Raw genomic sequence first — 13,584 nt, forward strand, 5'->3', positions numbered from 1 at the left:
CACGGGCGGAGGCCGCAGCGGGCTGTGGCGAATCTGCGGCGCGCGGCGGGTAAAGGCAGCTGTGGGCGCTGCGCGCAGGCGCGGCCCCGCCGTTCCCCACAGCGAGGTGCTTTCCGGGCCGGCGCCGGGCGATCGCGGCGCTCCCGGGGCAGGGCGGTGGCCGGACCTTCCCGCCGCAGCCCCGCTGGCTCCAGCGCCGGGCTCGGCCCCTTCGCCCCCTCCTCGGCCGCGGCCAAGGGAAGGTGCGGGCGGGGAGCCCCCCCCGCCTTCGTGTTCCCCCCGCACTTTCCACACCGACACTAACCCGCTTCCCGCCCTTCCGCCGGGGCCCGCAGCCCCCGCCCGGGCCGTCGGCAGCAGCCCGCGGCGGCCCGGCGGGCGGAGGGGGCGCACGGCGGGTTGCGCCGCGTCGTCTCCGTGTGGCGAATCTGCGGCTGGGAACGTCCGGGGAGGCCGCTGGCGCCTCGCGCCCGCCACGCGCCCGGCGGCCGTTTGGCGCCTTTTCTGCGCGCGGCGCCTCAGAGGGGAGCGCGGCCGCCGCCCTCATCCCCGCGGGGAGGTGCAGCGGGACGGCGGCGACAGGGCGGGAGACGAGCGGGAACAGCTGGGCCCGGCGGAAACGGCCGCGAGGGCGGGCGGGCGCCGTGGTTGAGGCCGCGGGTGCTGTGGTGGTCGGGCCGGTCAGGAGCGGCCGCTGCTCCCGGGCCTCGGTAACTCAGGAGTGCGATGAAGAGGGTGGCGAGCTGGTCTGGCGGCACTGAGGAACCGTTTTTGTGTGTAAAATAGGCGCTGCAGCCCTAAAGCAATGATCTGGGAATGACACCGCTTTGAAGAGCTGAGCAGCAACGGGATTTAGCCCAAGGTTTGCTCTTGCTTAAGGTACTGTGAGGAAAACTGAGAAGATTTTGGGTGTCGGTGGAGGAAGGCCTAGAGGAAGCAGGCCAGCCCGCAGAATGGCGTGACCATGAGCATAAAGACTAATCATATGGGCTGTGAGAAAGTTATAAATCTGCTTAGATTTTAATTTTGGGCTAAATCTGAATTGTAGAAGATTGTAAATTAGACTAGGCAGGGAGCTCTGAAATAATCCGGAACAATTTCTCACATAAAGAGGTGAAGGTATCGTATATGGAGGTGAAAAGCTTGCAAATGCAGAACACAGTACACCTCGCGGCTTGGTGTCTGAGGAATGTGAGCAGCTTCAGACATCAGTGTTCCGCATATGATGGTTTTCTACAGTGTAAATTGTTGAAGTGACTGAATTCAAAATAAAAATGTAAAGTTGGGAGTCAGAATACTGTCATATGCCTAATAAGGTGAAATTCTAGACACCTATAAGGGAAGAGTTTGGTAGACCTGGTGAATATGGCAGCTGAAGCCAAACAGTGAATGTTCCTGACAAGGTAATAAGGAGAAACATCTTTGGTTTTTGAAGAAGAAAAAAAAAATGAATAGGATCCTGTGTTGCTGCAAGTTAGGCCCATTTCTCGATGCCTGCAGTTTGTGAAAACAAGTTTGTCTTTGTTCTTAAACACACCTCTATGGACAAAGAGAGAATAACTCTGCCCTCACCTGCTTACAGTGTGCTGTCTATGGCCACAGTGGAAATTTGTTGGAGATCAATAGAATAATCTGCAACTTCCATTTGGTAATTAAAAGAATGTAAGAATCCAAAGGTTCCTCAGAGAGTCAGCTAAATCAGCCGCCTTTTAGTCCACCGGTTTCACATCGGTAAAAGTTTGTGAAGAACAGGTGAGAAAATACTTAAGAGGTTAAATATAACCTAGTTTTGTTCCTGGTTTTGACTGCTTCGTGCATTCCTCCATAATTTATTAATAACACGATTTTGTTGATAAAATGCTAAGACAGTTTCTTAGTAGTTATAGGAGCCAGTTTCTATAGTCCCCTTAGGAAGTCAGTGTTGACCTGTAGCATGTCTTTGACCTTCGCATTTACTAGGAAAGGGGACTTTTGGGGAAAGGATACTCTATTCTTTTTACTTTCTGCACCAACACTTTGTGCAGCTTTCTAGTCTGTATATTCCCTTCTCTATATATTTTGTAATATTCTGCATGACATGAGTAGTTTTACTGATTTAATAAAATTATTTATACAGCATCCTATTAATCAAGGGGGGGCTCTACATGCCACATAGTTGGCTCTTATCCAACTTCTGAGACTTCTGTTTTTTCAATTAGCAACAGTTTCATAAGCTTTGTAATGGGGACACGTATTCAGTGGAAAGTAGGTTGAGACAATCGAACTCATTTTTACATCAGACATTTGCAGGTATTAGATGGTAACAGTCCAGCTTGTCTGAATTTAATTAGCCTCTTAGCAGTGAAGAATTCTTTGCCATAGTACCATGTAATTGCGTTTTTAAATTCAACTTTAAAGTGTCCTAAAATCAGGGCAAGATGTTATTGTGCATACTTCTTTTTCCTGTGCCCACATGCCATTGTCACTGACACGTTTTGTGATCATAAAATATTATAACAGGGTTTATCCCAGTTGTTTCAAACATCAGACAGGAGTTGTGCATTTTATGAGCAGTTGAGTTCAGGGGTATATAATTGGAACTTTGTGTGCGTGAAATAAATTTCTCATTCACGGGACAGCTCGTGATGAAGTTGCGCTCTCATTAAAGTCAGGGAAATGGCTTCAGAAGCCGTGAGGTCAGGCCCTTGTATGGACAAAATAATGTATATCAATAAAGTCAACATGTTTTGTATGTACTTAGTTTTCCAGGTCAGGATGATTACTATAGATAAACAGTAATTTTTCTCATTTAAAATAATGTGTACGTTGTATTGCAAGGTTGGGTCAGATGTTTGTTCGGTACTGTGCTGGGGAGCGCTTCTATCATCAGTGAAAAATCTAGAGTTGTGCTAGATAGGCTAAAAACACCAGAAGTATTGTGGTTCAGAGGGTAAGCCAAACAGCCCGTGGTAAAAGGCATGTACTTGCTTGCAATTTATTGCTGCTTCTCTGCTATCTTTTACATGGTAAACTTTGTATGCCAGATGCTATCTTTGTTCTTTTTTTGTGCAGAACTCAAAGTACTTGAGATCTAGTTTACTGGATGTACCCGAAAAGAATAGTTGTTGTTGTCCAAGGAGGATACACACCCTACATGATTCCTAGGGAATTTGGGGCTTATTAAGTATAGAGAAGAGCTTTAAAAACCACTCAGCTGCAGTGCTACAGATTTTCTTACTGACTTTTTATTGTTTTTTTTTAATATTTTTCTGTTACTCCTTTCTTCTTAAGATATACATATCAAACTCACAAAATATGCATGGGCAAACTCAGTTTTATTACTTTTTATTGTAGTACTATCATTTACTTTGGTAAATTCATATCCCTGTTTAAAGTGCCTTAAAGAAATTAAAACTTAGTTCAAATTCAAGTATTGTAAAATGTACATAGTATAAGCACAAAGAAATGCTGCATAGTGAAAATGCGAGGGCAGGCTATTACATTCAAGATGCCAAATACTCAAGTATTAACAACACCAGATCAATATTAAGGTTAATGATACTTAGCCAGCTTTATACAGTAGATACAGAATTGTGGGCAGTGTAAATGCATTGTTCGTACCATTAACAAAAGACAGAAGCATAACTTAATACTGGAAAAAATTGCAGTATCAGTTTTTGTTACCCATGCCGTAAGTAATAAGGCAGTTACTGACACTCAAATTTCTACATGCTACCATGGATCTAGTAAATGCTGTATGTGATTTTCCTAGATTCTGAGCGCCTGCTATCCCCATGACTTAGGTTGAGTTAGTCTGTGGCATCAGTGCCTCTTAAAAATCTTCATCAACAGTCATTTGTATCTTAATACAATTCTATTTGAGATTTGTTTTGTGACCTCACAAAGAAAATATGTCTGAGTTTTATTTCTGTTTTTTTCTGTGTAAAGATGTAACATCATCTACTGTACTTTGTATTTGACCAAAGCTACTTTGAATAGTCATGGGGGTACCTAATACAGAATTTTGGCAGAATTTTACCTTAAATATGTAGCCCTTATTTTGTCCGTTTAAGTGAAGCTATAATAGGTGTACCCTGGCGTAATAAAAAGTTGTTATATGTACTAGATCAAGATCGTAACTTACCTATAAGATTTTTCAAAAGGGGAATTTGTTAAGGTTGTTTTAATTCATATTGTTGTAGTATGTGAGATAAATTAAATACCAGTATTAAAAATGGTCGGTTGATGCCTTAAATTTGAACAATTCAAGGGTATAATTTTGCTTAGTATGGCTAAGAAAGTTATAGTACAGGTATATATGGACAAATAAGGGAGCAATTGATTTTCAGTGGAAATTACTGCTTAAAAATCAGTGGGATAATACGGCTAAATATTATTCTTTTGTAACAACCCTTTTAAGAAATGTGTGTGTGATTGTATAATGGAAATAAATTTTTGATCAGTTACTTCCTAAAAAAATGATTAAAAATATCAGTCACTTTTAAAAGAAAATAATTTGTTAATATTTTATGTATTTTAAGAGCATCTTTGCATATAATTTTTTGTTTTTAGAAAATGTTTTAAAATGCATTTCAATAAGTATGACACTTGTGGTATAAACATTACAAGGTTCTATCAGTCATTATGAGTATGCAGTATTGAATAATTATGAGAATGAAATATGCAGTTCTCATTTCCAGAAAGAGAAAACAGTTTCTCTTTTACAAAGACAGCATATGTCAAGGTATAAAGTTATAGTTTAATTCTTAAATACTTAATGAAATACTACAAAATAACAATAATAATGAGAAAATTAAAGGACCATACCCAGAGTAGAAAACTAGTAGAAGTTAGATTCTTGAAATCCAGCTCCCTTGTCTTTCTCCCTTTCCTTTAAAAGTCTTATACATTTTTATTTTATTAATCAAAGTACGTACTTGGTAAGGTTTTATAGTTGTAGCAAGATAGACAGAGGCCATGTAAGTCCCTCCACAGTTTATTTCCAGAGCCCATTACCGATGAACTTTGGGTTAGTTTGCTGTCGGTTAAGGTTTGATGGAGGGAATACTGCAAGACCTCTTCATCACCAGCCTGACTTCAATGTCGGGAAGCATATTCTGTTTCGTGTGTAAACATCCTTCATCAGTTGCTGCTAGGTGGAGATCAAAGCGCAGTGAAACGGATTTTTTCCTTAAGCGCGGGTTGTCCTTAAAGAAGGAACCTTCCCATTCTTTGATAACTTCATCCACTTTTTCTGTCCTGAAACAATAAAGCAAATGTATTTGTGATCCTTTAGGCATTATGCAATGCATATGTTCAGGATTGCTTTTAAAATGTAAAGAGAAATTGCGTAATAGAGTGTCAGGTTTTTTAGCTGGGTTCTGAGATGCCAGAATTCTTTTTTTACAGCTGCATTCTCGGGAAAGCTAAATAAAGGGCGAGATTTCCTTTTATTTGTATTTTTGTACTTTAAGTAGACAGGGATACAAAAGAAAACCATTGCCCCAACTGCATCAGGCAGCTTGCTACCAAGGAGAAAGTTTGCAATCCAGCCTCAAATTGTTTGTAAGAAGCAGCTGTACTATAGTGGGCAGGGCAAAGTTTGTGCATCTGAAAGCCTCCAAAAAAAGAGGTGAAAAGTCTAATTCTAGATCCAAACCTCAGAATGTAGGTCCACATTAAATTAAAAAGCAAAGGCAGAATTAAAATATGGAGGAGTGAAGGCGCAGCTACTTCAATGATATTTAGGCACCAAAATATCGCAAGTATTGATTTAATCCTGTAAGTGTGTTTCAGGAGATGTATCTAAATTATCTGTGTAAGATGCACAGAATTATGTATGAAAATGAGCTTCTTGTATGGAATGTGTATGTTAGACCATATGATGGCATCTGTTTTTGATAAGAATTTCTACATGGTTTCAGCAGGTAATTATAGTTAAATATTAGTGACATGGTATACTACAGTTTATATTAAATGTTATGTTAGATGCTAGTGTACAAAAGAACTTAAAAGAGCAGAAGAATGATGCAGTCCAACAGTAGTAAAGCAAATTAAGATGAATAATATGTACTAAACAGGCTTTCACATGCCCATCGAGGAACCTAGTTTGAAGTTCCCTGAATTTACATGCGTAAATATATATATGCCCTAGAGGGACTTTGCAAACATGATATGATCTCTTTTAGCCTTAACTAACTGACTTATGAATAGTTTCATTCTTGTCAGAAATAGAAATTACCAATTAGAAGCATCATTATGATATCATTAGCTTACTAAATAAATGCTAATGAAAAGGGCTTTAAAATGTAGTTTATTAGTAACATGCCGGTCAGTATAACTTAGTCTGGGACATCTTTGCTCTATGAAAATGATAGAGCATACTAATAAAAGGAGGAGTCAAGGTACTGAAAAGTAGTGGCTGCCATTTACTTATAATTGTTATTTTGTTAAATTCATGTTTATCTTACTGTATAGTGCCATGAGCTTCAGCACTTTCCTTCATGATGTTTCCATCTAGGATGGCTTGTTTTGACACCAATTCCACCTTCTCGGTTTCATGTTTCTTTACACCATCTATAAAAGAAATGCAGATATACCAGGCGTGGAGAAAAATAGGGTCAGGGCACAGGAACTGGCGGTATTTTTCCTCCTGCTATACCAGAAAAAGATCCTGTTATAATAGCCAGTAATTTTTCAGTATTTAGGAATCTCCTTCAGGGGCCATAATCTTTCAGTTAAATGGTGTATCTTCTAACAGGTCATCTAGTATATACAGTCGTATAAGAAAAATATTTTCTGCCTTTTCTCGGAAAATAGCAGAGCTGCTTTCTATGCCCTTTTCTACACAAGCTAAGCTCTGGCAAACAAATTTCTGGTATAAAATGATATATCAGCGTGCCCTCCCTTCCAAATCTGGGTATATTCTGTGGCCTTGCCTGGAGATAAGTGAGTGCTCTCTCTCTGTCTCTGTGTATATTTTTGGTGTTACCTGGGTCTAGATGCAGCATTTAACTGTTTTTTAAAGATAGACTGGAACATATGGCAATATATCTGAAACTGAGAAATCAGAAAGTTATTTCCTAACTATATGATAATTAAATACAGAATCCACTATGCATATTGCTGTATGATGTGAGGATACATTAATATACTTTAATGCAGTATTGGAGTTTGGCTTGCAAATTTTCAGCATTGTATTGATTTTGCTATGAAAAACAAGTATGTGATTTACTGTTTAGGAAACTCAGGTGGGGAAAGAGCGTTTATAAAAAAACTCACTTGAAGGCAGGGTAAAGGCAATCTTGCTAGTGGTAGGTTTTTTGTCATCCTTTTGGTCACGTATAGAACAACGAAACCTGCAAAAGTAAAAGTAATTACAATCGTCTAATACTGAATTATTTTAATCCACAACTTGTATTATGATCAACTGGGGAAAATCTAAAAAGTTGGCGAAAATTTCTGTGTATATTTCGTCATTATTCGCTCTCTCTTTTTTTTTTTCCCCTCAGTTTGTTGTTTGCCAGGAAGAGCTATTTAATTTCATTAAGACTGAGTTGGGTATGTTTTCACAGAGTTACAAACATCCGATAGGAAGCTGCCCCCCGCTTGGAGTCCTGCTGCGCAGACATGCGTGAGGCTGTTGGGCTGAAACCCTGCCTTTTCGCTGGAGATGGCTGAGGGAGGCAGCATTCCACTGAGAGCTCTCAGAAGATGCGCTTGGTTTTGTTAAGATACAAGTGCTGGGTGCAGGACATGGTATTTTGCCTTTTCCTTATGCTCTTTGTTGTTGGCGTTTGTGTAGCTGCCTCTCTTGTGCCTGGTGTTTGTGTACCAGGGAGAGAAAGGGGCGACCATGGTGCGTTGGAACCAGGGGAAAGTGTCACTCGGAGGCCTGTTCTTTAGCAGGATCCTAATGTAAATCCTCCGAATTGCATGACTCACCACACTTTGCATGATATTGGGTAATACAAACTTCACGTGCAGATGGATATCCATTGCGTGATGAGATATGAACTTCTGACAGAATTTCACGCATATGGACTTGCTTCATTGGTGGTCCAAGCAGTTAACATGATGCAAGCCTACATCAACATGCAGTGCTTTGAGTGAGGATGCGGTAATCTTATGGTTAGCTGCAGTATAATGTGGAGATACTCTGGGTTGCAAGAATGTGGAGTCTTCTTTTCCTACCAAGTTTTTTTGCAATTTAGGAAAGAGAAGGTCCTTATTTTTTATGACAGTTCCATTAATGTTTGTTTTGTTTACATGACATGTAAACCTGTATCTTGCCTTTGTTATGCATTGTCCTTGAGATTTGCTAGATGAGTTTTGATGACTGCAGGGAATTCACTTTTTCATATCATCTTGCAAAGGATCATTCTAATATAAAAGCAAGGTAGTGTATATGGATCAAAGAAGAACTGCGAAGATTAACTTGTGTAGGCGATTGCAATTACACAATGTTCTTTTCTTAAAGAGTTAAAGCTAGATAGTACGTTGTTGCAGCACAAAACAATATTTACAAGTTTTAACTAATTTGCTTGTGCTTTTTTATGCTTTTATAAGTTCATTGAAGTGACACTGAAATACCACCAATGAATTATGTCCATTATGTGTAATTACGTGAAAGATGCACAGAAGCAAATGTTTAATAATATATTAGCCTAAACATATATATTTATATATGTACATATATATTTATTTTTAAACTTTTATTTATGAACATATATACAGTGAAAATACAGTGTTTTCATTGCAAATTGGTGAGTATTAAATGATTTTCAGAGTTGCCGTGGTTGGAACCCAAATTGTCTGTAGACAGTCTAAAAGCTAAATTCAGTGAAACCAGTAACATGCCTAAATATAAACATAGAAAACAGAGAAATGCTTCAGTCTTTATAAGATATACATTTTAGTGTCTTGGAGCTTGTTCCTGAAATCATTTAATATATTAATTTTTGAGCATGTATGTATATATATGTGTGAGTTTTTAAATGATTTTATACTGTAATATGCATGTAATTTTTTAATGATTGGTTCATGTAATTACAACTGTGATGATTATTTCAATGAGGAGTTCTGAAATGGAAGATGAATTTGAGTATTCTTTCTCTACGCAACAAATACCTGTTCTCTTCTTGCTCAAGCAGACTGCGATACGTTGCTATTTCCTCCTCCAGTTTCATCCTAGTGTTCAGCAGAATTTCGTGCTCTTGGAGCTGTTTCTCAATACCTCTTCTCACTTCCTGTAGCTCTTTCTCTAAACTTGCAATCTCAGCTTCTAAATTTTGAAGTTGCGTATGGTACTGCTGCTCTGTGGCACGCAGTGAACGTTCCAAACCCTTTTCCTGTTAAATTTAACTCATATTTTAAGATTTAGAAAGTATGCGTAAAGATGTTATACATACTTTTCATTAATAATCAGACAGTGTATTTTTAAACCAGTTCTTTTAAGACTATTTTTAGCAACAGAAGTAAAGCTTTTAAGAAAACTTTTGCTGAGAATTTTCCCTCTAAAATGTGTAATGATTCAAGATAGAATAACAAATTTTTAGCCATTTGTTTTACCAGCAATTCACTGGCACTGATTTCACAGGTCACTGATTTTACCTGTGTGGTTAAAATAATAGCCAGCTCAGTGTCATACGAAAACTGAATGGCCTGTGTACTCTTGTATCCTATGTATATTACCAAATTCAATAAATTGCTGGCATGTTCTATCATGACTGTATTGATAAGTTTGGGCCATACATTCACAAAAAGTTATAGCAGTAAACATGGTTAGAATTCGTTCAGTAAGATAACTGGGAACTTGGTAGGGGAATATCAGGCAAGTGTATGTTTGGCAGGAGTGAAAAAATGAGTTGTATTACGTTGAATGACAGATTCCGATTCAAAAGACTGGATATTCTTAAACATTAGCAATTGATAAGATTATTGTTTGTTGGTTAGCGATCTCTGTGATGAGCTGAAAATCCAGGGCAAAGCTAATTCTGGGTTTGTTGCATTTCCACTTTATAGTGGATGTGGTTGTTGCATGTACAGAATTATGGAGTAATTTACATCAAGAAAAGTATTTTTTTCCCCAGGAGATTTTGAGTATCATTTTACCATGCTTACCACAGCATGGAGAGATTCGATTTCAATTTGCATATGGTGCCACTGCCGTCTGGCTTCACTGAGTTCTGCTCTGGCTGCCTTTAACGCTTCTGCATCTCTGTCCATTCTTTTAATTGTAGCTTCTTCTAGCTACAGTAGATATGAAAAGATAACAGTATTGAAATATTTAAACCATGAAAATAAAATACATAAAAATCTCTACCTGTGATTTTTTAGATTCATATAAATTTGGTAAAGGTAGCAGTGATGAATGAATCTTTTATGGACAGTATGGTGAGGGGCCCCCTACACGGCTGCGTGGGAAGGAAAAAGTTGGCCTGCTCTTCCTATGTATCCTCATACCCATGTTAAATGTGGCCTAATTCAGAAGTGAAGCAACCTGTTCTTCACATTTATGGTGGGAAAAGTGGGCCCCCAGTTGTAGTGGAATTAATAAGCTGAATTGATCTGACATAGTATTTGAGACGGTTTGCCACAGGTAAGGCTGAAGCTTATTTAAAGAAAAAGAAAAATAAATAGTCAAACAACAGTCTATTGTGTTTGCAAGAAAATGTATTTTTTAACCCAGTAAAATATTTTTTTAAGCCCACCTTGAGCTCTTGTGGGGTCACTTTAGATTTGAGGTAATCTCTGATTCAGACAATATGCTAATGCACTGTACTTCTAGAATGATTATTTTGCTGGTGAAAATTTTCCTTTACAGTTCTGGATTTTATTGCAAGTGGTGAGAATGTCATAAGCACTTGAAACTGTACATGCTCTTTTGCATGTTTTACTGCTTTATATGGGTTCTTTTGATGCCATCAGCTCTAAGGAAATAAAGTCTTTAGTTCAGGTCTTAGTAAGCAAGTAAAATAAGATTTTTTTTTTGTAATATACTAACTTGTTGTAATTTTATCAGATCATTATTTTGGTGAAAAATCTACATTTGCCTAATCCACAAGTGAACACTCTTCAGCAGTATTCTTTGCTTGTCCTTTTGTGCCTAGGTACTGCAGAATTTATGAGACCAGATTATATCAGTAGACTGGCCGCTTTGTTCCAAACACAAATGTGAACTCGGCTTAACTATCTAGTTTATGGCTGCTTTGTGTCATTGGAGTACTGTGTAGATTAGCCAGCTTGTAGTAGGTACTTTGGCCTGGTTAAAAGAAAAAAAACAACCCAGAATTTCTGCAATAGCTACGTACAACAGGGTGATATAATACCTATTTTTCAGCCTGGATTTCCTGGCATTTGATGGTTGTAAATGTTTTTTTCCATTTTATTACAACATTCGGTTGTGTTTTAGAGATGTTCGATGTGTAAATTTATAATAGTAGCACTGTGTGTTGATAACCTTTAATAAATCTACATGAAAGAACAAATAATATTTGCTGAGAAATATGACAGTTTTACTGAGAACAATATAAAATAGTTCTTGAGAAGATACAGTTTTCTTTTATACAAGTGTTAAAAGCTGTAAGCCTGCTTGGTATAAATGGCTGCTGTACATTCTCTTTGGTTCTCAAGATACTCTTTTCCTTTGGGATACCTGAATGGAGCTATGCATGTCACTGCATATGTCATCATTTTTAAAATCACAATAATATCACCGTTGCAGGTACAGAAGAGCATCCAGATGCATTACACAGTATTCCTCTAGTGTGAATTTCATACTCTAGACAAAACATATTTCCTTATCTTCTAGTTCAAGTCTTACTGCAGTAAAATCAAAATCCCTTCCCCAATAATACGCTGCATTGAAAAGGAAATACTGTACCTCATGGAGACTGAGGCAGGAATTGTACAGACAAGGATTGGCTCCTCGCTCTGGAAGATGTATGTCTGCATGAAGTCATTACCTGGGTCCGTGTTGAGCTGATGGTCTTTATCTGATTTCTGGTGATGAGCGTTTCATAGTTTGCCCTGATCTCATTGAGGAGCTGGGACAGCTCCATTCTCTTCCCATCCTCCACCTTGGCTAACTGCACCTTATTGATAGGATGAGGCGGCTGCTGCAGAGCCTTCAGTGCCTGCAGTGAGAACAGCGAGCGAGAGGAAGTACAGGCAAATTTTAAAGCTGCAGAGCTCTGTTTTTGCAGAAGCACTGGAAGGTCAGAGCCTTTCAGTTGTTTTTAAAATAATGAGTTTAGTAATACGAGTATGTATCACTTTTGCAGTGATTAACATGATAATACCTAGTAATGTGCAGAAACAAATATGTACAATGTCTTTATGTTTTTGGTATGCTGTAGTTAAGAGATTAAGAAAAAGAGCAAAATTACAGCACGCGAAGGGAAGGGAATGGCGTTCCAGCCGTGCGCCGTCGGGCTGGCGATGCTGCTGGAACGTGCCTGCACCAGGAGGGTCCTGAGGCACAGGTTACCTGGGGACGTTACCAAATTGCCATCTTTGAAAGTTTTTAAGACTTGGCTGGGCAAAGGTGTGGCTGACCTCATCTAGTGATCGTCCCACTTCGAAAGCGTGTTGGACTTTTAGACATCCTTTCAGACATCCTTTCAGCCAACATTTCCTTGTGTCTATGAACTAGGAACACAAAAGGAGGAAGATAAACCAGCACTGCTAGTGGTAGAGAATGCTCTTGCGCCTTGTGGCAAGGGGCTCGGCTTCCCTTCAGCAGAGCGCAAAGACTCTCTGGTGAACTGGCACTTAAAACAAAGAACTGCGGTCAAAAAAAGTGTCTGTTTTGTTTCCGAAGACATTTACGGTAGCTCTTTGCCTCGTTGTGTTAGCATATTCACTTCACAATATATGCAGATCATGTAAGGTCCTTATGTGTTTTTTGAGAGCTACCAGGGAGGTCAAAGGTATAGGTTGTCTCTTTGCTGTTCTGTGCTTTCTGCAAATAATTCTTGATTTTTTGGTTTATTGTAGCTGCTGTTTAGTTATAATCTCAATGATCTTGTCTGCTAAGAACTGTTACCCATTTTCAACGTTTTTTTCCGTCATGGGCAAAATCAGATATTTAGTAAAAAATTTGAATTTCAGTAAAAAATAGATGATGTATTCTGTTCACTGAATAGAATGCATTTGCAGGCTCCAAGTAAGAATGTACATCAGTTAAAAAAAAGCAATGAACATTTACAAGACCATCGTCTTTTTAGAAATAAAAGTATTGTACCACTTAAAATTCTCCTTGTGTGCATAAGGCTTCCTTGTTCTTGGCTCTGTCTCTTGGCACCTGTAAAAGGATCCTGTGTCAATTTTATTTTTCTTAGTTAGCTGGCTGTTCTTCAACAGACCTGGATTGAGATGAGACTGTTTTGCTGCCCACCATCTTTTCTGCAAGTGTCTTAATAATTCTAGTTCTATGGCGTTCTAAAAACAAAACAAACTGTTTTTCATTCATTGTATATAAAACACATAAACATATAACATATAAAAACATTAGGAATCAATCAGACAAATTTGAGATGTTATAGCTTAGGACAGTATGAACTTTAATAGGAAGAACCTATGTATTTAAGCAAATAAGAACTT

The 13,584-nt window shown here is 38.8% G+C and overlaps 1 protein-coding gene and 1 long non-coding RNA gene across 3 annotated transcripts; one reads left to right on the forward strand and one right to left on the reverse strand.

Annotated features, from left to right (window-relative positions):
• Window positions 1-70: 70 nt before the first annotated feature.
• LOC135330622 (uncharacterized) lies at window positions 71-9,699 on the forward strand. The gene is made up of 2 exons (XR_010392599.1): window positions 71-1,752; window positions 7,554-9,699. It is a non-coding gene; the product is annotated as an uncharacterized LOC135330622 (long non-coding RNA).
• KRT222 (keratin 222) lies at window positions 4,567-12,078 on the reverse strand. Of its 2 annotated transcripts, none has more exons than XM_026116325.2 (6): window positions 11,946-12,078; window positions 10,102-10,230; window positions 9,109-9,329; window positions 7,261-7,337; window positions 6,450-6,555; window positions 4,567-5,238 (listed from the first exon to the last, which is right to left on the reverse strand). In XM_026116325.2, exons 1-6 carry the CDS (start codon window positions 12,039-12,041, stop codon window positions 5,025-5,027), a joined length of 843 nt encoding a protein of 280 aa, XP_025972110.2. In that variant the 5' UTR covers window positions 12,042-12,078; the 3' UTR covers window positions 4,567-5,024. The 2 variants fall into 2 exon arrangements, with proteins under 2 accessions (XP_025972110.2, XP_025972111.2); XM_026116326.2 differs by having other exon boundaries at window positions 11,864-12,014.
• Between the last annotated feature and the right edge of the window lie 1,506 nt (window positions 12,079-13,584).

Source organism: Dromaius novaehollandiae, chromosome 22 (assembly GCF_036370855.1).
Source record: "Dromaius novaehollandiae isolate bDroNov1 chromosome 22, bDroNov1.hap1, whole genome shotgun sequence".
Lineage (NCBI taxonomy): Eukaryota > Metazoa > Chordata > Aves > Casuariiformes > Dromaiidae > Dromaius > Dromaius novaehollandiae.